The sequence below is a fragment of the Passer montanus genome, unplaced genomic scaffold, assembly GCF_014805655.1.
Source record: "Passer montanus isolate IOZ18808 unplaced genomic scaffold, ASM1480565v1 scaffold52, whole genome shotgun sequence".
Classification (NCBI taxonomy): domain Eukaryota; kingdom Metazoa; phylum Chordata; class Aves; order Passeriformes; family Passeridae; genus Passer; species Passer montanus.
In genome coordinates, this window is record NW_024370152.1 from 2,280,016 (window position 1) to 2,306,934 (window position 26,919).

A 26,919-nucleotide genomic window follows, 5' to 3' on the forward strand; every position below is an offset into this window, starting at 1 on the left:
TAGCACTGATGCAATCTGTCAACCTCTTCAACAAATCTTGCTCTACATAAAACACGATGATGTGTTTGAAATGCAGCTGTTTCAAAAACCCCAAGACAGTGCTTTAGGAGCCGTCCAAAAAAGTTTTTTTCATGCCTCTTGGAATTCTTAGGCAGACCTTCTGCAGTGTATTTTTCCAGCTAGATTTTCTGATTTTTCTTTGCAGATAAACAGAGATGCTTGCCATAGTCAGAATTACGTGCCACAGTTAGAATAAATTCTGTCTATGCAACATTCTCTCCTAGAGCAAACCAAACCTGATATGCTACCAGTTCTCCCTCTCCTTTCAGTCTGTAGCTATGGAACTCTGGAATGCCTTAAAACACATTTATCTTTAAAAAATAAGGCCAAATTAAACAAAAACCACAAACCCCCAAAACTCCTACACACACAAAGCCCCCAAATCAAAATCAAAAAACCCCTCTCAACCTAATCACCTAACTTCTGGACCATCATTTATTTCCCAGATGTGAGCACCTCTGAATGCAGATAATGGCTTTTTGTCAGTGACAGGTCCAAAGAATCTTTTCTGTGCCCCTCCGCCCCTTCCTTTACTTCAGAGAAGAAGTTAGCATGTTTTTGAAAAAGATTTGCTACATATGTGGAAATCCAAGAGGAATTATTGAAGCAATTATGACTGAATAGTGGTCTCTGGTCACTTTATGAAGCAAAATGTGTTAAAAAGTCATATATTTAATGTCAGAATGTTTGCACTACAAAAAATATTTTATGCATCAGCAATATTTAAAAGAAAGCTCACTTAGTATAGTTCTATTTAACTGCAAAGGTGTTTAATTTAAGTAATACCACAGACAAAGCCCCCTGTCATTTAATGGTATAGCAGTATTTCTCTATTAGACTGTTTCCATCTGATAAATTACTTTTAATTAGAAGGATGGTTGCCACACATTATCTAAGCAAAAGGCAGCAAGGTATCTACAGGAATACTCAGAACTTTCTTTCACTGATTCAGGAACTGCTGTTCAAGATTGACTCTCAGCTGAAAGGACCTCCTCTGAAATCACTGCAGTTATGCTCATTTTCACTGGCAAGGGGGTTGGCCTAAAATGTTAGTTTAAATCCAAATGCCACATATCTATACTAGGTACAGTCCCAGTGGGGCTAAACTTAGAAGTGAACTTCTGGTGACTTCAGAGCTCCAGGGTGAGGTCCAGTATGTGCCATCTTCAATGTGCCAACCTGCGGCATTATAGGGAAGGCATGAGGGAGAATAAATGACATGGGGTCCTGCAAGGAAATTTGTGAGGAATGCAATTTTTCACTCTGATCACTGCAGCTTTCCACAGGAAACCCCAGCTCTGTGCTCTCAGCAGAAGAATGTGCTGTCTTCTTTTTTAGTAGAGTTACACAGCTTTACACAGCTCAGGAATTGCTGTCTTGGTTTGCTTTGAATTTGGTGGGTTAAAACCATGAATGTCAAAGAAATGACACTTTAGAAATAAAGTGTTTTGATGCTTTATGATTACTACTAAGCAAATAATATAGATACTTTTTTTAAAATTTGTTTTTATGACGAGCAAAGACTAATTTGGAAACTGCCTCTTTCTACATTGGCAAGAATGCTTTCATGAAATGCCTCACAAAAGGCAGTAAGGCAATATACGAGAAACAAGTTAAACAAGAAGCAGCTCCTAGAGATAGGGAAAGACACAGAGAAATGTATGCTTTGCTCTTAAGAGAAAGGGAAAAATCTTAAACTAGATACTAAATTAATAGTTCCCAGTTTCTAACTGCTTCAAATCTGCTGTCGCTTTTGCTCACTGTTCTGAGAGTTTCATGAGGATGATAGGGATATTTGGCAATCACAGACTTCAGGAAGGATGTACCAGAAATGCTCTGCAGACAAGGCAAAGAACACATATGGAAGATCCAGCACAGGAGACAAAGCCAATTTATAAGGAAAATACACTATGTGGAATAGCTATCAGATAAACCCTTGAAGCAAATCATGTATTTCCCTACAAGTGGATGCAGAGAAAAGGTGGTACTAGCCCTTTACAGGCATCCCAGATGAAGTCCTGCACACCTCAGAATTAAGTTCTGAGCACTCTAGATGCTGTTCTCAGGAAGCAACCCATGCTATATCTGTCTTAGCACGCTTAAGCTTTGCAAGTCAATCACATGCCCTCCTTGAAGACAGTCACAGAACAGTTAAGTGCCTTTTTTTTTTTTTTTTTCTGTGAAGGGGAAAAAAACTGCAAAGAAACATATAGCTTTTACTTACAAAGTTTTGGAGCAGTTTGGAGATTGGTTTCTGTTGCTTGTGCCTGAGATGCTGTGGTAGGCTCCAGGGCGGGTGGTGACAGCGAAGGTGCAGCAGAGGACAACAACCCAACATCTAGGATGCGATTATATAGAGAAGGCTGGAGGAACGGTTTGGAGGGTACAAGTGAGATGTCACTGTGCACTGTCACTTCAGCCTTGCTCTTGGGGCTAGGTACGAGGAAGGGTGAGGCATACACCTCCGAAGGCACCCAGGCAGACAGAGCTGTAGGATCCACAGCACTCTTTGGGTCTTGTCCTATCCTCCCAGGGTCAAGATGGGTAGGAGAGTCATACTCAAAAATCTTGTCCACAAAGACCCACTTGAGGCCAGCAATGCAGAGGCAAAGGCTAAGCAGGCAAGCCAAGATAGGGGCGATGCAGATCTTTTCAGAGTTGAGGCAGCCCTTCAGTCGCTCTGCCTCCAGGCACACACAGCAGGTTGCGGCAAGGCCTGCTATCCCCTGGACCCTCCTGTCCTCTCTTTGGGTCCCCGGCATGTTCTCCTCATCCGGGAGCCCGTTGAGGGACGCATCAGGGCTCAGCTGAGCTGAGGGGCTGGGGAAAGTGTCGGCAGCTACTTCAGACATGTTTAAGCATCAGCTCTCAAACAGCTCACCTCCAAAAGGCCTTAACTCTATCACAGTCCATTACTGTGAGACACAGACAAAAAGAGACGGTAGTAATAGTCACAGTGCTCTGCAAAAATCACAGAGTGGGAGTCAATAAAAGGTCGAAGCTCAGCAACATCATCCAAACTGAGAGAGGAGTAATGCACAGGAAAAATTAGATCCCCTTAGTCCCTGTGCCCCCAAGCCCTCTGTCACTGTCTCTGCTTCTCTGAAGTGAGAATAGCTCTGCAATTACTGAGCTCCTGTTTGCTAGCCACTTTTATAATTCCTTAAACGCCTCTCAAGCAATTCCAGCTCTTCTGCAGAGGGAAGAAACATTCCCCCAAAAGCAAGCACAACAAAACAAAATAGGGATAAGGAGGGTCATGAGATAAAGAAAACCACAAATGCTGAACAAACTGACCAGATTAAGTAAACCAGTAGCCCAGAGCGAAAGGCAAGACTCTCACCTTGAGCATCTGAGGCTGGTATCTGCTTAGACGAGGAAAACAATTGTCATGCGGTAGAAGGAGCAAAAGCAAAATCTCTAACAACAGCGGCAACGGCAGAAGTGACAGTAGCAGCAGCATCCTGTCGTGTTACAGCGGCGGCTGAAAGAGGCTGAATCATTACAGAGCAGCAGGTGCTCGCTGTCTGAGCATCACTGCAAACAATATCATTACAGAGAGCTTTGAAAGCAAGAGCGATGCCAAGACGGTGGTAACTCCCTTTATCTCCCCTCCCTCTTTGTCCTCCTTGAGCGCTCATTCACTTTCCTCCGTTCTCCCCCCGCCGCCCCGCTCCCCCAGCCCCCTCGCAGCCTGTTTCCCTGATGTACAGACTCGCTCCTTCCTCCCCTACCCCACCCCCCGCACTCTGCAGGGCGGCTCTGAGTGAAATCAGTACACCCAGCAACGCAGGACTGTCAGTGACTTCCTATTTTATCCAATTAGGAGGAATAAAGGCCATCAAATCAAAGGGAGAGAGCGGACAGGAGGTGCTCACCCACCCACTGCCTCTCTCCAGGCAAAGCGTGGCCAGAGGCAGCGGCGGCCATCGATGGCAAAGTCCTCCAGAAAGGACTGGGTGTCGGTGGGAGCTCTTTGGGTTGGACTGGGCTCGCTCAGTCTGATATTCGATCTCTCCCACGGGGAAGACCTCTTTCCAGAAGCAGTTTCTCCCTGCCTGACACCTAGAGACGGCTTTTCTTTTCAAGCTCCCAAATAAGTTTTATTTCCTAGGAATAGGGCAGGAACGCATCTTAGATAAAGCAGAGGAAATAAAAAAACCCAAGCCATTCCCATCTGTGATAATTTTTCATTCAAGTTCTTGCACAGAGGTTTCGTTTTTTAAAAATTCTATTTTTCAAGCTCCTTTCCAGACCCTTTTCCAAACCCAAAAAAACCTGCAGTCTTCACACTAAAGTCAGTTCACGAATGCACTTTTCAAGAGTTCATGTGTTGCTAGAATAGATCCTCACTCACTTTAGACTAAAAAAAAAAAACAAACAAAAACCAAAAAACAAAACCCCAAAACACTCCAAACCAAAAAACCCCAAACAACTATTTTGTTATTTATTATTTTTATTAATTAAAGGCTTACACTTCATTAAATTTGGCTGCCATTTCTCACCGTTACTAATACGCAGCACTACCATTTCCACCAGTGCAGTATAATACAGGGGTAAATCAACAGTCCAGTTAACATAATGAAAGTAAGACTAGAATCAGATCTATTCCCAGTCTCTTTTGTCTGCCACAGAAAAATACACCCGTGTAACCATGAAGACAGTATGAAAAGCAAGGTGCTTAAAACACAATTTCAAGGTCCTTGAACTTAATGAAAGCATTTGCACTGAAGTTTTGCTGGTGAGAATTCCCATTTCTCCTTAGTACAAATGACTGCAGCATGCATAAGGAAACAAAGAATCAAGTACTAAAAATTGCTCTGAACTAATTTTTGTTGATGTCTTGTTTAGGCATATGAAAGGTAAATTCCTTTGTAGTTATCTATTTTTGGTAGTGTCAAAAGAGGCATCTGGCTCCATCCATGTTCTCTTTCTGCCTCCAACACTACTCCCATCTCACCCCCACTTCCATAGGAACATTAGTAACATCTGCATGAAAAAGATGTATCAAAATCTCAATGAATCCCATAGTGTTTTTACAGACTGTCATGTCAAGGACTAATTGATGGATGTCTGATCACAAAGCTTCCTGTGAGGCAGTCGGTCATAGCCAACTGAAGTAATCACAATGCTACTACAATCAAGTGCTTGGAGCATTTACCTTAAAGCACAGCTAGTGATAACACTCTCTGAAGGAATGTTAAAAGATAAATCATCTTACAATCTAGCCTGCATTACCACTGAAGTGTCTGGTCCTTAGGTTAATGATGTGATCAGCAACCTCAGACAGAACGAACAGCTTGCGCTGCATATTTACATACGTGGCTTCTCTTATTACAAAGCACATGCTCCCTTTTGCTAGTAATATCCTGCATCAGTGCAGCCTCTCTTGAGTATCTCAAAACCCATTTCAAACAGCACTAAGAACACAGCCTCTGTAGAAAATGTAACAAAACAGCAGCATTGCCATGACAGGTATGGTGGTCTGTGCCTACAAGTAAGCACGGTTTCTAGAGAAAGGATGTACCTTTCATTTGATTAACTGATAAATCTGGGGAAGCCAGACACACTTTTGCACCCCGAAGTTGTTCCTCAAGTGTGAAGCTACAGCACCACTCTTCAAAGTGGAGTGCAAGCTGAGAACCAGCTGGGAATATTCTATTCATTGCACAGATGAGATACGGCAGCATCTGAGTGCCTGGCAGAAATTTTTTAAAATGGCTTTCCTTCTTTATCCCTGTCTAATTTTTCAACCTTCCTATTTCCAGTAAGAGAATTTTCCCTACTGACACTTCTCTGAGCCTGTGTTTAATCCCCAGTCCTGTCCACGTCTTTCCTGCACTGGTCTTCCTGGCAAACTGCCTGCGTTCAATCTCCGGTAATCTTCGTGACTCTCCATCCTATCTACACTTATCTGCCCTCCTTTAAATCATGTTCCTGCTTTGCTCACATCTTCCTGGTGCTGAACAGAAACGAACGTGGAGCCTTGCACCTTCCTTACAAGGGTTGCCACGAAGTTAAACCGAACACACAAAACACTGCACAGCTGAACAGAGTTGGACAGAGCTACCCCGGCACAGGGGACGCGTTCAGGGGCTCATCTGCATGTGGGGGCATCGCCCCCTTCCACACCCTGCTGCCGCACGGACCGGCAATGGGCTCTTCCGAGCGGCTCCTGCCCCAGTCTGGCTAAACTGAGGCGGGAGAGCATCTCTCCCTGCCTCTCTCTTCTCCACCGGCAGGCCCAGCCGCCCGCAGCAGCTCCTCCCGGCAGGCCGGCACACCCGCACAGCCCCGCCGGCTCCGCGGCCGCAGCGTGCCCGCGGTCCCTGGCTCCCGGCCAGGCTGCAGTGCCCTCCTCCGCTGCGGGTCCCTTCCCCCGCCGCACCTCCAGCCCTGGCGCGCAGCCTGCCTGCCTCAGCACCGCGCAGCCGGCCGTGCCCAGACCTCCTCCCCCTCCTCCCGCTCCGCAGGGAAGCCTGCAGAGCTGCCTCAGCCCCCCAGCTCCGCAGGGCTGCGGGGCGGAGAGCGAGGCGGCACCGGGCACGCTGTCCCCGCCTTCGGGGCGCCCGGCGGCTCCCGCTATTCCCCGACGAGAAGGGCGAGAAGAGGTGCTGAATCATCGCCCAGCCAGCTTCCCTGGCCCCACTCCACAGGTGGCCAAGGCCAGGGCCAGAACACAGCCTGCCCAGCTGCAATCCTATACCTTGCGGGCAGGTTGCTCCCGGGACGCAAAAGAAACCCCGGGTTTCTTTTGAAAGAAAAAGGAAAAAAAATTATTTTCTTTTGAAAGAAAAAATGTCTTTTTTTTTTTCTACCACGTCGGGGTGGGTACAGGAGCACATTACTTTCTGAGTCAGCTTTCAAAGCTGCAGTAAAAGCTCATTGATGATCTCTCATTTTGGGTCTGAAGGTAAAAGTATAAACTGAATGTACGGGTCACTGACTTCAGGGGTCCTTTCTGTTCCTCTTGCCCCCAAAGCATCGCAGAAATGCTTTATCCTGCAGCTGCAGGCTTGAGCTTTTTACATTTCTGTAGTGACACGCTAGCAGTGGCATGCTGCGCTTAAACATGGATTCTGAAGGAGATGAATGGCTGGGAAGGGTAAGCAACTGGCTCATTGGAAGGGAAGCCTGGAAGAAATCAAGTGGGAGCAAGACCTTGAAGGTAATGAAGTTTTACTGGGGTAGCCCATTGGTGGTATATATAGCAGGATAAGGAAGGAAATTACTTGCCTGTTTGCAATAAGGTTAGCTTCATGTGTAAAGCTTTATTCCCGATTCCCACGTAGCTTGAGTCTCTTTGGCTTCGAGGAAAATGCAGTTTGAGTCTACACTAATGAAGCTGATCTATGACTGAGATTTGGACTCCTGCCAAATAACAGGTTGAAACTAAGAGCCTTAGAAAACTGTAACTTTATTTTATTGTGTGTTTTTGCAAAGAATCAAGTGTTTTTTTTTTTTTGCAAAGTTTCACTCCCAAAAGGCTCAAGGAAATAATACAAAACACCAGTCTTATGGGTGCTAAAAGGAGGTGGACTTCAAACTGCAGAGGACTATTTTCTCTGGCCAGCCACAAACATGTAAATAGATGTGTTATTATGACCAACATCATCCTGCAAACTAGAGCACAAGTATCATTTAGCTCAGCTGACCCTTCAGTCATAACATAATAAGACCCAAACCTGCTGAAAGTTCTGGAAAGTAGGCTCAGTGACTCATTCTCATGGAAGCCATTGGATTTAAAATATCTATCCCCTTAAAGTCTCAGTAGTCCACAAAAAAATTCCCTAAGAATTATCTACTGTCCTGCAACTGCTGGGACATTAGGAAATTAAAATACCTCTTCACAAGTGGTTATTCATGGCTCTGCTGTATGACAGCTTAAGAAAGAATACTCAGAGGACCATACATCAATGTAGGATGAGTGATATGCACCCCCTTCCCCGGACCGGTTTCCCTTAAGGTTCTTCTTAAGGTTTCCCTTAAGAACATGCCCATTCTTCAGTAAGAAGCAACCAGCAACATGCAGTACCAGCTGCTCCATCATGTGTTTGATTGCACCCCTTTTTCTACCATACACTGAGAAATTAAAAGCATTGTAACTAAGAATCTAAGAAGAAAAAAAAAGTGCATGTTCATTAAGAAGAGATTGATGAGGAAGATAAAAGGATTGCTTTTTATTGATTGCACTTTCTTCAAATTAAATAAGTGCACTATATAAAGATGGAGGAGTGACCCAAAGCAAGTGATCAGGCCCAATGAGCGACATCACTGCCAGCAGTCATGGTGTGGGAAGAGTGGGCCATCACACGTGGTAGAAAATGATTCATTTATTCATCCTTTCAGTGTTTCACCAATCTCCCTTCCATAATCCATTTCCCTTGGACTGATGCCAGCATTCTTTGAGTCCTTCCAAAAGCCCTTACACTAGGAACCTCATCTCTCAGCTCAAATGGCACAAGGAGAAAACTTCATTTTGCCTCTATACTCGTCCTGTCACTGAACTCCAAATGTTAAAAGGGGACAAACTGTCACTTGCACACAGACATCCTATTTTTCACTTGATGTAAAGCAAATATAACATAGATGATAGTGCTGCTTTTATGTTTCTGCCCACTTCCATCCTTCCTCTTATTTATTTTAAACCCTCTGCCCATTTGCAGCCTATGTGATTTCTTAGAGATCAAGCCTCTAAGAAAAGGCAAGAAAAGATGAACAATAAAATTAAGCACATATTCAGGCACATACATGAGACTAAATATGTCAATGTCAGCAGAATCATTAGTGTGCTTAATTTGGTTCATATAAAGGACTGCTGTGGGAAGACCCCCTACCCTCACACAACACAAAAGATGGGAACATGAAGAAGCTATTCTAACCCTCTTTGTACCCTGAAGCCAAAACAATTATATTGGATGCTCGTGTGTCAGAAGCAGGTCTTCACACTACTATGTTACTTGGAAATGTCTGAAGAACAGTATACAATCAAACAGCGATTCTGAAAATGTTTTGGAGAGCTCATGTTGCCTCTGTAGCAGTATTTTCTGTATTGGCATCACATGTACACATTTACACCAAGCACTTACATGCTGTAAGTCCAATAGTCATGTCTTGCAGAGGCAGTTATTTTAAAAAAAGACCAACACAACCACAATGACCGTTCTAAGAAAAATACATACTTTAAATAGCTACAGCCAGTAATTGAAACTGAAAACTGCCATAAAATGGGTTGTTACTTCAGGGGAACTAAAAGGTGTTCTGAGTCTTTTAATCTTCAAGTGACATGTAAGACACTGAGTTTCTTTCATCCTATTCCAAAGCAGAGCTAGTGTCGCTACACCAGACACGGAAATAGGACATGAAACCATGAATGTCAGGGTTTTTCATCAGTGGCACTGACTCACTTTCCCAGCCTCTGCTAAATCACAAAACGGGGATGGGCCCCACCATTGTTCAGGCTAATGGTAATTACCTCGACCACATGGTAAAGGAACATTTAAGAGGTGCAAAGACAAGTAATGCACTCTGCTAGGCTCTTTTGCCTGAGGGCAGAAGCAGAGAAAGTCCATGTGCAATTCAGATGTTTTTAAAATTTGTTTGTTTGGAGATTGGTTCTTTTTCCCCCAGGTCTGGCACCCCCTTCACTCTGTCACTGTCATCTCCAGCGAACCTGCTGGGCCCGTTGTGATTATTTATTTTCACATTGTGGCAGTGGGCTGGAGCAGCAGTGAAGTCACAGGGCTCAGGCTTGGTCACTCACTCCCACCTACCTTAGTACTGCACTCGTACTTTTGAACCATGTTATTCAGACAGAAAAAATTCCTCATGGGTATTCATAGGACAGTGGCAATACTGCTATTTTTCACAGGCTCAGCTATGCAGGATTTTGTGCTGTCAGCCTTTGTATTCACAGTGCTCCGACTGCTGGTAGAGTCACTGGACAATGTTAATTTGAGTCAAGGCCCTGAAAACCCTGAATCAAGGAATTACCCCTTAATAAAATACTTAAATGTGTTAACAAAATACTTAAATGTGCATGGAGTTAAACAAATGGTGAAATGCCTTCCTGATTAGAGATGGGCCACATCAGATATCTAAGTGCCTTTTTGAATCAGAGCCTAATCAGGAACTGAGACGGCATTTTTGGAGCATAGTGCAGTGGTTTCATGATAAACAGTTTGGGTGGCATCTTTTTCCTTGTCCTTTCTTTTTGCTCCTTCTGTTCTGTCACTTGCACTAATGTAGTAACATTGTTCAGTCCTAATTCTCATGCTGGTCTTGTAAATACCTGTATATCCATATATCTCCTAGGCTGGAAGAAAGAGAATAGGACCATGCTCCAGCGGCCTGAAGTCTTGATCTTGTCTTCTCACAAAAGACTTCTCATAGCGAAACCATGACCCAAAGCACTTCCTGAATCTGGACTTAATTTAGGCAGAGGCTTTTAGAAGATCCCAGCAGGATACACATCACTCTGAAATGTTTTGACTGTACTTCACCTTTTTTTTTTTTGGTATAAATAGAATTATTTTTGTACCTGCACGTATTCTCAACAGCTGCAGTTTAAATCTTAAAGCACCATACTTTATTTCACTTTTTAATATTCTAACCACTCATGGAGTTTTTCATAGAGTAACTCTTTACTATATGTGTATTCAATAGTTTTGCTATAAGAAAAGCAAAAAGAAGTCAAAGGCATGGAGCCAGCCTACTGCATGAAGAAATTTCTGTATCATTAAATAAACATGTATTAATGATAGGACATTAACATATTTATGGCTTGGACTTTTAAAGTACATCTTACAATAAAGTTATACTTCAAGAATCTCCAAATTTCAGAATTCTGCTTGCAGAAAATATTATGATTTCACCTCAAGAGCTGGTTTGTTTAGCAACTTTTTACAAATACATCTAAATAATGAAATTAATCCACCTTATCCTAAATTGAGATATTAATTCAATTACACTTGTTAGGTTCAGTTCTGGTCACGTTTATATGTTGCCTGATTATGCACAAGTTAGCAGAATTGATATGTCCACTGTTTGAAACAGATAATCAACAAGATATTAAGTGCAAAAATTCAGCAATAACAAAATCAACAGCTCTCACCACGCCTCAGAATCTTAGTACCTAGTACTATTTAATATTTAATGTTTAATATTATTTCTTAGTGCATTCAGAAGGCCATAGAAGGCATGAATCACTCCTTTGGAATTGGCTGGAAAACTGTCAATTTCCAGCAAATTAAGAAGAATTCAAAGTAAATAAGTATGACAAAGGATATTTTTTTGTTTAGTAATGAGTTTTGAGTAGTTTAATCAAATAGGCTTTTATTACATAGCTGAGTTTTAAATGCAAAGCCTAACGCGTCACATCTTTATCACTTCTGCACCCAGGCCCTTTTTTTGTGCTCTGTATGGTCTAGCAGAAAAGCAAAACTCTCATCTTCCAGAAATCAATTGATTTAAGGTAGTTAACTTTTCTCATACACAGGACTTCAATGTTTGTGCATCAGGTTGAATCTTGTCAAGAGCAAGAGAGGAAACCAGCAAAGAGGAAACTCTGAAACTTTAAAGAAATGTTCATTTGCCTGATGCAGTTCAAAGCTACAGGGCAGACTCTGTGCTGCTCCAGACACTGAGCAGACCCCTACACCAGGGTAAAGTAGATTTATTACAACTTGCTCATATTTAACATGTGGACATTCAACAGCACTGAGCAATATAGGCTACTGGGTGATACAAATCCTGTAATGCAGCTTTGGAAACATCCACTTTTGCAAGACACTGAACAACCCAGAAATGAAGCATCAGAGGCAGTGACAGAACTGATACATGTATACATACGTATCAGAATGAGTTTATAACCATAATTGCATTTGAAGGATTCATTATTCCTGCAGCATTTCCTGCATTCACACTGCAGGTCATGTCCACTGGGGGTGCATTGTGTGTGCCTGTGTTTCACTGCAGAGGCTGCAGAGCAGCAGTGAGACTTCACAAACCGAATGGAGAAAACAGCCTGTGTTTTTCCTTCTTCTTGAGGGTGTGTAAAGAATAAATGCATTTACTCTGAAAGATTATTTGAAAAGGTGGTCCAGAGGGGCATGGCTAAGGTCATCCCGTATTCTGTGTTCCCAGCCAAGCTCATCCAAATTAGCATCCAGAGAGAAAGTCAAATAAAAGAGAGTTGTCCTCATGTACACCATTGTAGGTATGCTATGCCTGTGGAGAATAGTGGTTGTGAAGTGGAGAAGGGAAGCCTACAGGGCTACAAGAAAAAGAAAAAGGCACTTTGTGTCTGCGACCTATATGCACATAAATGAAATGAAATAGAGTCCCTTTCTGACCAGGGCCACACTTTGAAGCCAGACCTTATAAAACTCTCCCTTTCCTTCAGGAATTTGCTTCTACAAAGATCAGTCAAATATCTTGCCAGTGTGAGCAAGGTTTCATCCTACTCAGCTATGGAAATAGTGAGGATCTTATACATGGTTTCACTTGAGAGATGCTTTGCTCTTGCTAAAACTCTGCATATTGTTTAACTGTTGCTTAACTCAAATTAAATTAAAAGCTGCCAAAGGGCAGAAAAACCTCTCAGTGTTTCTAATTTCATACTAAATCCTTTGTCCTTCCTTCAGGTTTCCAGCAAAGGAATAACATTTTAACAACTTTGCACATGCTAGAGGAGAAAACAAGGATGTGACCAAAATAGATTCCATTCTAAAGGCACCAGCTCCACAGGACAAAGACCAAGTTCCCAATGATGGACCAGGCTGACACCCATTCATGGGCAAAACATTTCTACTTATTCCAGAAGGCTTCAGCTTAGTTAAGGAATAAAACGCCAGAGGGTCTTGAATTTTGAACTCCTTTTGCTCTGAAGAGTAGAGATTATGCTCCTGCTTCACTGATGAATTTGAAATGATTCTCTGGACGCCTTGTTACTAACACTTGAAAGGTATGTGAAATTTGGTATATTGCATTCCTCTCCTTCATCAGGCATCAGTTCATGGTTTCGTCAGGAAAGCAGCCCTGCACAGCTGGGCTCAGCATAGAGTTTGCTCCTTGAGACTGCCTTGAAGAATACAATTACTAAAATTTAACCAAGTGAACTGAACAGAATTATAACGTTTTGGCCTGCATTGCTGAGTATGTGCTAGTAACACTGCACAGTGCAGGTGTGAGCAGACAATACACTTCCCTTTCTAAATTATCCTGCTTAAGAAGTGCTAATATTATCCCAACAGTGACTATTAGGGTTAGACATGGGCCAATTAAAAAGCTGTGCAGCTGGGGTCTCGTCAGCATTAATAATTACTTGTATTTGTTTCCACCACCTTTTACCCCCACCTCCATCTTCTTTCCTCCTCTAACAAAAAAAAAAAAAAAAAAAAGGTAATCTCTGTGCATGTATGTAATTACAGGAAACATTATGCATTATTAATGTGGCTGCAGCAGACAGAAAGTTCAGGTTTACTGCTTACCAGTGTAGAAGTAAGTTGTAGCTACTGGCAACAGTCAGCTTGCCTGTGCATTAGATAATGAGACAGTGTCCAAGAGTTCCAACTGAAGAGGCTAAATAATACCAGCTATTTGGAAAAGCACAGAAGTTGGAAGGCATGATGCATCTGAATCTACCATTGAGATGGACAACAAAGAACAATCTGTAAGAATTATTCCAGGAAAAATTTACTTGCGACAATAAGTTTCTGCATTTTCTTTAATCCATGAATGGGATGAATGTTCAAAAGCAATTACATGAGCTGGAAGTCTACAGAAGCTGGGTGGAGAAGAAACAGGTACAGATAGTACCCCATGAGATTAAGCACCCCAAATAAAGACCTTTACGATGACTTTTTCCTACCAAAACCACCATGTCCACAGTGAGCTGGAAAAAGTATGCACGCATGTCCTGTGATTTCAAGGAATATCAGACAGGTGAGGCCAGAAGTGCTCATTTCCTGGCACACCAAACAGTGAACTATGATTACAGACATGTATCTGTCAAACTGGTATCTGTAAATTAATGCTGAAGAAACGCCTTTCAGATTTCATTTTCTGTTTCTCTATACAACATATTATGGTGCACAGAACATGGATACAGAGCCACAACTCCTGAAATGAAGGCTTAGAAGACCAGAAACATACTGTGTGACTCGAACAGCAATAAAGCTACAGATTACATACACAGAGTAAAGTCACAGACACTAATTCAGACCTGCTTCCCCAGCAGGATGCCCTTGTACAGTTTCAATTTGAGTCACAATTTCTTTTTCCCCTCCTCAAGGGGTTCCTTTCTTTGTACAAAATTTGTAACTGTTCTCGATAAAGTGTCTAAAATGTGAAAATTATAAAAAGCAGCAAGGAGCTGTCCTAGAGCTGAAGAGTCAGAAACTTCTCCCACAGACTGCCGATGTATCTCATGGATTTAAGGGATCCGCCAAAAAAACTCAAGCAGACTCCCTGCTCAGTAGGTCAGAAGGGAGGCCTCTGGTCTGCATTGAGAACCAAAGGGCTAGCTAGCACGGAATCTGGCACACGTGCAATGTTAAAGCTTTGTTATCCCAGATCACTTGCGTGTTACTGAACAAGCGCTGCAAAGGATTGTCATGACACCTCCCATTTGGGCTGTAGTCCTCACTTCACCCTGCTACCTGCCAGAACCTCCCTAGTGGCTTTAGGCCAAATGTTTATTCTTCCCACAATGGGGACAGTTGGGCATAATACAGATTAGGGTAAAAAACACTGCAGTCTTGCCTTTGTAGATGACTTTCTCTGGTTTGAGTGGCAACAGTTAACTATGACGTTTTCAGCTACCCACGGCCATTGACTATTTCAGTACTGAAGACAGGCTTTTTAATACCACTGTGGGGAACAGTGCACAGATGACAGAAAAATCCTTTGGTAATTATTTGGTCTAATCCTATTAGGAAAGAAAGGCTTTCAATTGCAAAAGCAACAAAAAACCTTCCAGAGAAGGAGCCCACCACTTCAAATTAAATCAACATGCCCATCCAGTCCAGGATAGCCTGATTATTATTGTACATAAGAAGGGTGTTAACTGAAATGAAAAAGTATTTAACATTTTAAGAAGTTTATTTAGAATTTTTAAAATGCATTTGAAATACCTACAAATTCAAGAGACTGCTTCCCTGCTTATATTTTGTTTGCATTTGACTAGTCCACAGTTCTACTTGTTTATTTTGCAAGTAAGATTTACAGCATGGCATAATTTTATAACGATTTTGCTTAGGCTCCAAATTTATGCTACAAGAGAGGATACAGTTTACGTTCCTAAAATTTTCTGTTATTTTAATGCAGTGGTAGAATTAACTCTTTCATGTGCTCATCAGAAATTCAGCTAGAGTGTTTAAAATGACAGTAACTTGATTTACTGAGCAATAAGAGGAATTATTCTTCTATGGCCACCAGCCAAACAAGCAATCTTTTAATAAGGCATGTGCAGTCACTGCATTTCCTTTATGAGGCAGGAAAAAAAAAAGGAAGCCAGTCCAAAAAAAAAAAAAAAAAAAAAAAAAGGAAAAAGTACTCAGGCACTTAAAATGGACCTAACTTGGTAAACAGGCTGATCCAACCATGTGGCCTTGGGCATTTGTCCTGGATGAACCAGAATCCTGTTCAGATCCTTTTGCAATCATAGACTTCACCCAAGGTGTTAATAGAAGCTTTTGGTTGTATTTTAAAATAACCTATCATGGCTACCCTTTTCTCTCCCTTGGGAGTCTTCTTTCTCTCCTGAGATCACACTTTCAACACTGGCATGATAGACTGTTTTAGGAAGAACTTCCACATTCCTCTTGCTGAAGGAAATCTCCAACTTTGCAGGAAATAATGATACATTTTTTACATCAAAGATGTGAATGTCACTGAAGCTTTTTTGAAGACTTAATGAACAGAGAAGACACACGGTGAACACTCTCACAAAAAAATAGTAGGTGCATTGATGATCATAGTTTAATGCTTTTTTTCCCTTTCTTTTTTTTCTTTTTTTCTTTTTTTTCCCCTTCCTTCTAACTTGGAGGAAGCTCCTCAAAGGCAGGATCTAGGAGATGGACAGACATGGAGACAACTTTCCATGCTCCATCTTAGTCATCTTCATCATGCTGGCTGTCTGCCTGGCTTCCCACTCAGCACATGATCATGGAACAACTTTTTGCAATTGTTTGGACTAATACTTGCAAGAAATAATTTTAGTTTTGAGGCATCAAAAGTCTTCCTGAGCATCCATTGGGATTTCTGCACATGCATTTCAGAATTAATGGAGCCAAATGCTGGTCTGGGATTCCCAGCCCACATTCCTACTAGTCCTAAGGCATATACTTAAGGCTGCTCCGGAAATTTTTCCTCTGACCAGTGTCTTGTTAACATCCAATTGCTAGACAGTCTTTTTTAAGAAAAAGTATATGTCATTGTGACTGTTGTCCCTGTGATATGTTTTTGCATTTGCAGATGTACAGCCTCCCTCAAGTTCGACAAAATCTAAGCAGGATTGCATATCTGTTAAAGACTGGGAAAGGAAGACTGTTTGATGCCTGACCAACAGCACCAGTTGTGTTTACCCTGAGCATAAGCATGAAAATGCAGGAGAAAGAGGCAGATGCTTTGTGGGGCCTCTCTCCATTTATTTAGCAAATATACAAGTAACTGCAAGACTTCTTTACAGCCTTTCACATAATGAAAACACAGCAAAATATTTTTGTAAGTGGAGGGAAATATTTTCATAAGTGGTGAGAGAATGTGAGAATATTTAATAAAAGCTAGGGCCATCTGAAAAGTACATTGCTGCTGTCAGTAATTAATGCATGAGTTATGAAACTCAAGTAACTAATTTTGAGCCTGTCTTCTTTTGTAGAGCTGTCTTTCTAGCTGAGATCAAACACATTGTTTAGTGGATCAACCCCTTTCCCCTTCCCCTTCCCCACAAACATTTCTATTTAAACATCTACATTTTCTTACAGTAACATTATCCATTGTGTCTGAAATTGACATGATCATGGAAATTCCCAAAGGAATCTGGAGCATGGCTCATGTTGCGCTTGCTGCACAGGAAATGCAACCGTTCTTACTCATCCTTCCTCTATAATGAAGAGTCAGATTCATTGTCTTGCTGTGCTGAGGAGGAAATTGCTGCATAATCTCCTTTCACAGCTAGACAATCCCCTCTTTCCAAAGCAGGCTAAGCATGCAAATTCTCCAGACATATTTGATGAATTTCTAATCACAGTGGGTGAAATGACAGGGCAAAGGCGAGTGTCAGTGACAGAAGCCTTGTGCTAATGCCCTGCTGAAAACATTGTTTTCCTTGTATATTCACCCACATATTAATTGTGGGTGATACATATTAATTGTATCTGCTCTGGGACAACTAAACCATAATCAGGCCAAACTGTGGCCAGTCTTAAGACCAGTTAGAAGCCTTGAAAAGACTGACACAGGGATATTTCTCAGCACTTCACAAAGTGAAGTGCAAAATGAAACCCCCCAAGGCTTCCCAGTTTATGATATTACATCACCAGGGTAGTGGAGGGAGTGCCTTCAGAGTATACCCTTCCATCTCTTGAGCTAAAATAAGAATTTTTGTCGACTGTGAGGAGCAGGCCAAATTAAGTCTCTGCAGCCTGTCAGGTGATTTTACAGTCCTCTGCAATCAGATTTTCCTGTATGAGGAATACAGATATTTATTTTTGCCAGCTGGATATAGAAAGAAAAAAATATCTGCCATCAAGAAGCACTTATTTGCTTAGGCCCTTACTTATTCAAGTAGAGTTCTTAGGGAAATTTTGAGAAAATATTTGATGGTTGAAAATAGGAACATTCCTGCACTAACAAAACCAAATGCTTCTTATGCCCAGGCTAGTAAATCTCATGCTGTAGCATATATGTCAATAGTTGAGCACAGGAGAGTAAGGATGACATTTTCTTGGTAATAAAACAAGTCAGCAGTTTTCTATGAGGACTGTTTTTACACCTGTCTCTCCCTTTTTGGCTTTGCCCACAGATAGTGCACAGGAATCAGTAAAGTACTGACATATAAATTGGTGAGACCAAACAAGGTTACAGAAAGTATTATAAACAAGATTATGGAAGAGAGAAGACTTCTTATAAACCTAACTAGAGAAAATTAGGAGTCAGAAAGGTTGAGTTCCCTCTCCTGGTCATGGTGTGGTAGAAAACTAATTTAGCAAAGGCATAATCTTTTTTGCTGTGTCTTTCTCCGAGTCCTTGAGGCACCAGTTGCTACCTGTGCCTGAGACAAGAACACAGGGCTTGGTGGGCACTGGCGCAGGCCAGCCTGTTTGCTGATGCATGTTTCTGGCTGTTCTGCTTCGCCACCACCTGTGAGCATGGGGTTGTGCCAGAAATTCTGCCCAGTATCAAACGCTGCTTTCCAGAACAGGTCAGCTACCATTTCTTTCTGTGGCCAGGTAGAGGAGGTAGAGCACCATGATTGCTTCACATGTGATCAGTTTGACTGGCTGACAGCTGGGACTTTTGTTCAAGATATTTCAGTTTTGAAAGTTGGCATTGTGTGCAGAGATCATGCTCAAAATTATTTGAAACAACTATTTTTTGCAGAGCTACTGAGGGTCAAGGCATGATCCTGACTAGGATTGAGAAGAAGGAGTCCTCAAAGATCAGAAAAGCATGCAAAGCTCATTAAAAACTTGGACCACTCTTATTAGTCAGTGTTTCTCAAAAATGCTGTAATGTACTTTGTCACACTGACAATTTCTTAAGAGAATAAAAGGGGAGATGCCAAGAATATGGCAGTGTCTAAGAAGTGAGTGATGAGATTGAGACAGAGGCTAAGCAGAAATGCCAGCTCATACTACCATGTTTTCCTCTCCTTTCTGCTTATACTGCCTTTTCCTGTGATCCACCACCCCTTCAATACTAGGATACAACAGATCTAGAGCAGAAGGTCAAAGAAGTGATAACCAATTCTCTGCTTGCTTCCCATTTCAGAGTTAGCTGATGGCCATTTCTTCTTATAAGTATTTTTAAATAATTATTTTCTTCCTTAAAGAATCTCAAAATTTTCAGCAATCATGTGTGAATCATCAGCTTTGGCTAATGTATTTCTACTAGAGTTACTTGTGCCACACCATGTTCTGAAAATTTGATGACAATAAAAATATTTGACTCTCTCTTTCTGACTTGCTATTTCTCCACCCAGAGAAAATTCTTCATCCACTACTTGTACATAATGCTCTTGGGTTGTTGTGAATGGCAATCTCATATTTTACAAGATATTTACAGATAATAAAAGCTATTACTCAGGATGAAACAACATCCACAGGAACAGATTCTTATCAAATTAAAAGGAAAGACTCCCTCCCCTGTACACAGCCTTCCTTACTGACCATCTGCTAATACTGTCCATGTGTGTATGAAATTCATTTGCATATTTAAATTGAAAAGCTCCATTTGCTCAGCCTGCCTATAACTGTGCTTCTTGCTGGAGTGAATATTAGGTCTCTGATGTATGCATATTATCCAGTGAGTGTATAATTGCAAATGCAATCCACATCCAATTATCTAGAGTTTTACTACATGTTTTCTACATATAACTCAAGCAGAAAGTACAACAGTACATTAGCTCTCCAGGTGTCTATTTGGCTGGAAGAATTAGTAGGGTGCTGGCATTTGGTTCTTGACCTTGGAAATATAATTCAGTCATAGTGTTACTGCCAACATGAGAGCACACTTACAGATTTGATGCAGGATAGAGACATTGTTGGTAAGATACCAAGAATTCTCTTCATTTAACAAAAACATGCAATTGGTTAAGGTAAACAGTCCCTAATGCATGTCTAATTTTCTCTTGCCTGCCTCCAGGAAGAAATTTCACCACTGCACGGACCAAATGCACTGGCTGATCATACATGGAGAGGATTTCAGACTTGTGTTAACTCCCATGATTGATCTGCCCCTCTCAGTGATCACAACTACACTGGCATGACTACTAGTCCACCAAAAAAGATACAGAATCTATGTTCACAGCATTCCTTCCCTGGATCTGTCTTAACCTGCTCCCTCCAAAGTGAGAAATATTTAAACAAGTTACAAGGATATACTCTGCAGATGCAGCTTGCCTAGTAGCCAAGAACAGCATCTGATTCAGAGCTCATTACACCAGGGATCTGAAGCACCAGTTCTTCAAGACAGATCGACATGCATTTGAATGAGCTGCATCACTGCTCAAGGAAACTCTTCATCCTTCCTGCAAGATTAGTGTTTAAGATTCTTCTGGCCTCTCACAGTCTCTGAGACAACTGTTATCTTACTGTCTGTCAAGTATTAGTTGCCACTGTGTCAGCTAATGGGTTTTGTGTAGATTATTAAAATATTCAAGAACTATGTGTAACCTTGCTTAAGCCAAATATTTCCCCAGTAGGAAATGAAAGAGCCATTCCAGGGAAATAATAAAATAATAAAAGTCATACTAACACATAACAGTACAATACAAGATTAGACTCCAATCCTATTTCACTGTGTGCCCTGTGGAATTACTACATATTTGTATTGTTTCAAATAACATAAAATATTTAGGAATGCAAAACAATCAGTGCAAGTTTTGGATTTTCTTAGAATGAAAAAAGGCAGTGGGGGTGGTGGGGGGGGGTGGCATTTAATCAGGCAAAAGCACCAGACATCTAAAGCCACTGTTCTCTCAGAACAATAACTAAACTGTTGAACTAATGCCCCATGGCACTGGACGTCAGTGTTTGAAAGCTTACAACAGAATTTTAGCTACAACTGAAAGAACATTCTCAGTTACTATATATAAAAACATAGACATTGCAAACAAATAAAAGCATCACATGTGGTTAGCTCACTTCTAATTCGAAAAGACTAGAAAAAACTTTCTTCCACTGACAGTTTGTGCCACAACTGGCAACAGTAGATCCAATTAGTAGGTTTCTACAATCCAGGTAGCTGTGGCTTTCACAGCTGGGTATCTGCCTGCAAAATAGTTATTGTTTAAAAATACCCTATTTTAAAAAACATGGCTAGGCTAGATCTACATCACCTACCACTTCTCCATGGCTCTGCCCTTCATTAAAAATCATTTACATGTGTCTTCTTCAAGTTCTCAGTGTCTAAACTGTGGAAAGAGTGAATCTCAGCCCATTCAAGCAGTGTTTTCATGGCATTACTATAACTTTATGATTAATTCCCTCTGGCATAGTTAAAGATACCTATGAGTCTTTGGGGGTTGCAGTGTCTGTTGGGATGATATGGGAGAACTGCTCAGAGTGAAGGGAGCTGGGCTGGGGGGTGGTACCCATGCTGCCTCCTGGTAAAGGTCTCAGTGCACTTAATCCTTCTTAAAGTGCTTAGGTGTCTTGAAAGTCAGTAGCTGGCATGGCCCAAAATGACACAAGAAAGCATGTTAATGATGAAATGGGCAAACACTGCTCCAGCACTCCATCTCGATCCTCAGCCTCATGCCACATAGCACCCTAGGTTTAGTCTTTATGATCATCAAAAATTAGAAATGCCCTATGCTATTTTAGCTTTCAACAGAATTGATAAAGTTTGGAAACTGGAAGGCTAGGAAAAAGTTTCCTCTTTTCCAAAAACCAGATCCCTGTAGAAGGATAAACTTGGAATTACGTTATTTACTAAATGATCTCAGACAGCTGGATACTGTGATTAATATAAACTACCAGTAAGGCCTATGAGCTCTGTATATCCATAATGAAGCTGAAATGACTAGAATGAAGAGCAGGCAGCCAGGAAAAGAAAATGTTATGAGGAAATGTAAGAGCCTTTATATATATACATACTCACTGAAAGAAGATACTGATATCCATCAGGTAAGATTCAAAGGATAATTGCTCTAGGGCACAGCTTTCTTGTCAAAAAAACATAGAGTGGGTGTGTTTTGTGATACTTGCCAGCTACAGTGGATGCAACTCAAAGTTACTGACTAGCTGGCTACTGCTAAATATTTAGGAAGATGCAAACCTAGAAGGAAGATCACACTGTAAAAGGCTGCACTTTAATTGCTGCAATGACTACAGCAATTCCTTCTCCTTTCTGAACAGGGGGAGAATGTCAAGAACAGCAGAAACCATTAAGAACCTCCGGGAACATTTTGATAATGAAAGTCACAGGAGATACAACTTTCCCATTTTGCATCCAATTAGAAGAGGTTACCAAAAGGCAATTTAGAAGAGATGTGGACATGAAGGATAGGATAATAATTTCTTCCCGAGGGTTTAGCTTGGCTCCCACTGCACTATTACAGTACTCCTAGATAGGCATGTGAAAGAAGACTATTGCTTTTAATTTACCTGATAGAAACTGCTGCAGTCTAAATTGAGTCTCAGCCATAGAGTGCCACTGTGTTTGTGGAGAAGCTAATGAGGGGACACAGTGATGGCTTTTCAAAGACATGGAAAGTTCACATTGATGCGTTCAATACTCTGCCTATAGTTGTGATGCAGCCAACAGAGTTTTTAAGAATTAAATAGTGATTTATCAAGGGGTTTTTCTTAAGTAAATGGAAACATTCAGAGCCACATACTTGACAAGTTATTCTGAAAAGTAACAGCTTACTTTTCTGTTCATCTTTTATGTACCGCTGTGTTTTTCTTTGTTCCCTCTACCTAGACATCACCATCTACATCTCTGGTTGACCAGAACTGCCCACATTTGAAGCTCATCATGAAAACAAAGCAATGGATCCAGGCTCTTGACTCCCTTGTATTTCATTAAATTTGTGTTTCTGCTTCATGACAGACCTCCACTGCCAGTCCATGAACTTGAAACAACCCTTCATGGACCAGGGCCCTGCTATGCCACAGGGTGTCTGTTTACAGCTGAGGAAGCCTAAGATCCCCCACTGGAAGAGTGGACTAGAAAGCCCAAAACACACCATCTAAGAAAGCCTGCTCTGTATGCCTCCCTGCCAAAGGGAGCCCAGCAAGCCTTCAGGTTTGATAGTATAACTCAAATTCGGTAACTTAAATTCCCTTTGGATTTTTATCTCTGTTGGACCTTTCCCTCTAAACCTGGCACAAGAGAAACTCCACCTCTAAAAACAAGAACGTGGGCCGTCATCATGTCTTCTGATAACAGAAGGGTCTTCTGAAGAGCGCAAAGTAACTTGCATTGCCACTCTCTCCTGGGTAAACTCTTTGGGGTAACAGACAGAAGATAAGGAGATGGACAGCATATCTGGACTATAGGGGTAAGTTGGGAACTCCTTGTTGTATTAAAATACAAATATTATTCTGTACCCATGCACATGGTCATCATTTTTATTAGTTGAGAGTATCCATTGTTTATACTTGTTCTGAGATCTTTGTTTCTCTCATGCCTTCCTACACAACACTGACAGTCTTGATAACAGCATGGATATGACATGAAAGAGATGCATGTTTCTGTCAAAGTTACAGATTTCATTTTGTTCACAGATCCCTGCCCTATTGGCATGACTGCCTGTTGTGTACCTTTACTCAATAAGAACTACCCTGATGCCTCAGAAGAGGGAAGTTTTTGAGAAGGCTGATCCAGTACCACAAAGTATGTTCACAGTTGCTACCCATAAAGAGTATAGCTAAGAGGAAGAGAAGTCCTTGAGTACTCATTTTTGTCACAGTGACAATACCTGGGACTTCCTCGGAAGACACAGTGGCCAAACAACTGCAATCAAAACACCAACAGATCCCTGTGCTACAAGATAATGTCCTCCAGTATCACAGGCTTTGCTGGCAGATCAGAAGATGCTTATTTTACTCTCAGGTGGGCAAATAGCACATGTCATTTCAGCAAACCATGAAGAAGTCAGAAAGACACAAACTAATGCTCTCTTAGGAAAGAATTTGCCACAATTTGACTTTGTGAGAAGAACTTCAAGAGAAACTAGGCCTTACTAATAGACTGTTGAAATAAAATTCCCATATGATTTGCAGGATCTCAGAAACAAAAGTCCAGACATACCGAGGGTTCCTGAGGAAAGCTGGGGATGAAGCCCACACTCTCCAGCTAAGGCATCCACTGTCAATGTGACTTTTGGACAGCTACCTTGGTGTGAGGGGTTCCCCCACTCCATCACTAAGAGTACACACAGTCTTTAAAAATCCTTTTTGCTGAAAGATGAGAGGAGTTTCTGGAGTTAGGATCTTGGAGAAGAGAGGATCCTCAACCTGTTGAAGGCAATGTGACTTGGGCTTGGGAAATTCCTTGAGAAATACTATGGACAACAGAAATCTGTTACTTGTATTCCACCAGACTAGACTGCCACATATTTGATAACTCTTTTTATGGTGTAGTTCATGACCTTGAGAAAGCACATCTTGAAATAAACAGACATAAACCATTGCCTTCACCAGCTGAGTGACAACACAAGCTCTCCTACAGAGCAAGATTGAGGGACCAAGAATGCAATTACATAAAACCCTGTGAGATTAAGTGGTTTGGGAAAAGGCATTTATTGTCACACCATCTTTAGATTGGGAGTCATATGAAAGATTGAAAGCCGTGTCTCTGGGAAATTTTACCTATTTCCACGGGTTTGCCTTATCTGTGAAATATAACTATGGGAAGCAGGGTTTGTCATGCTGGACAAAATCATAAAAGTACTGAAGTTAACCACTGCATTGTTCACTTTCATTGGTGCCCACTATGAAGAATGAAACTGGAACATACTGCACACTGTGGGAGGTTATAACAAAGGACTTACACTTTGTCACCACTGCTCTTTCCTTAGGATTTCACTAACTAGGATGTTTAAACTCATTTTACATCAAACAAGAACTAGTTATCTGACACTTCCCTTAGTCACTCACTGTGTCCTTAGAACAAAGCCAAGTATTCTCTCCAGAGATCATTATTAAGAAAAATAAACCCACTGAAATAATAAAGCAAAATGCACGAGGTGGTGTTGTGTTTTCCTTTGACCCACTGTCCCACCACGGCATGAAGTGTATGGCTTTCCTGGAGAAGCAGCCTTTTAAACTATGGCACAGATGAATTAAATTCTAATAGCTGAAGATGTCAGACTAATTTTTTACAAGAGCAGGAGTTGGGAGTCCTGCTGATAGCATAACTGCAACCTAAGTAATTGCCTTCCACATCTGAATTCCTTCAGCTTTATAAATTGTTTACAGTATTCTCCTCTTCCCATCCCAGCTCAAGTGACTCTACACAGTTACTTACTATCTCATTAAAAAAAATCTGTTTTTTCACCCCAAAATAACCACATTTCAGAAGTTTCTGAGGTGCTACCACTGTATTTAAATTTTATGACAAAGCAGCAAAAGTTTTTAGAGGCAAAAGAAGCTAAACATGTGGTCAATGGTTAGGCATTATCCCCTATTTTTTTTCTGATCCTTACACTGCATGGCAGCACTGTCAATCATACTGTCCTCTTTGTCTCTCCATTGTAGAGGGAATATTATAAATTAAAATCTCTCAAACTCAGAATAAAATGAAACCAAATAAAATACAGTAAATTGAATTAATGCAGAAAAAATAGATATACTATATTTCACTATAGTGCAAGATGCCTAGTCATCAAGTCACGTGTATCTTAAAGTAACTGCAATTCACGCGGATTCAGTAAGCAGGAAAGACTTTCCATCTCTGTTTCCTTGATTCCACAAGTTTTTGCCACCCATCAAAGACAAGTGCACTTCTCTTAGTAGGTAGGTATCTGTGTATGAGCACCATTAAAAAATAAAATAAATAAATCTAAACAAACCTCCAAAAACCAGAGAGCAGGACAACTTAAATGGTCTGAGGACTTGATACAAATCAAGATTACCATTTAAAAAATTGCTTGAAATAAAAAAAACCCCAAAGCAACAGCAACAACAAAAAAACCCCACAAAAACAAAACCAAAACAAAACAAAAAACAAAAAACCCCAAAAAACTCATAAGGTCTTTTCAGGTTTGGGTATTCCTAAGGCAGAAGAACAAGCCACCTAAAAATTGTATCATTTGGGGCCCAAGCACTCTGTCTTCCAGAAGCCCTGGATAATGTTTGTATGAGTTTTAGAAAATTCATGGTTTTTGAAAATTGACTTTTGTCAGGTATAGGGAAAAGAACAGGGTTCACTTTAGGAGATGAAGGAAAACAGAATTTAGGAAAAATTTAACTTGCTTTTTAAGATTTTAGAACACAAATGATTTATTGGCCAGGCTGCTTGCTTTGCAAAGATGTTCCTGTTAAAAATATTCTGTAAACCAATGACCCTAGCAACATGCCAGAGAAGGTTTTATTACTCAGCATTGAGCATTTTTATCAGTATTGTACTAAAAAAAAGTGACAGGCAAAAAGTCTTTGCAAACTTCCTTTCTATGTGCCATATCTGGTCATAATTTAATATACATATTGGAATCTCTCACTGCATGACAAGAAGATGAAGTGTTAGGAAAATGCCTTGTTATGCCAGGCCTGGATCTTGTAAGTTAATAACTCCAGAGAAGAAAGATGACCAATCCAAACTGGCACACGTCTTACCCAATTAATGTTTCTTTTTAAAATTTCTGTGCAGGTTTTAGAAGCCAACAAGAAAGTCTGTAGGCAAACAAGTTTAAAGTCATCTATGGGGCAGAAGAGCAGCAACAGGTCTTTCTCTCCATGATAATGCTAAACAAACTCATTATTCCTATGAAAAGAAACCATAGACAAGGTGGGATCAGCCTCCTACCTGTTCTTTATCCATATTCTTGCCTCCAGCTGGGCATCACATCGACCTGCTAGATAGAGGACAGGAGGAAGCATTCTGCAGAGAATATGTTCCATGTGATGGAAGAATGGAAGCTCACCATCTTGCCCAAACAGAAAAATCTGAACTGAGAATCTTATATGG

General features: G+C 41.1%; 1 protein-coding gene across 12 annotated transcripts in view; it reads right to left on the bottom strand.

The window, feature by feature from the left end:
* Positions 1-26,919, bottom strand: part of NRG1 (neuregulin 1) — a 283,305-nt gene that overhangs the window by 97,774 nt on the left and 158,612 nt on the right. For 2 of the 12 annotated variants that reach the window (XM_039724156.1, XM_039724154.1), the window contains exon 1: positions 2,285-3,697. The exons of 8 other annotated variants lie outside the window; for them this stretch is intronic. In XM_039724156.1, the coding sequence (XP_039580090.1) occupies positions 2,285-2,912 (628 nt within the window). In that variant the 5' untranslated portion in view covers positions 2,913-3,697. Of the gene's footprint in view, positions 1-2,284; positions 3,698-26,919 lie in introns of those variants that run through there. 2 more of the 12 variants (XM_039724151.1, XM_039724152.1) reach the window with 2 other exon arrangements.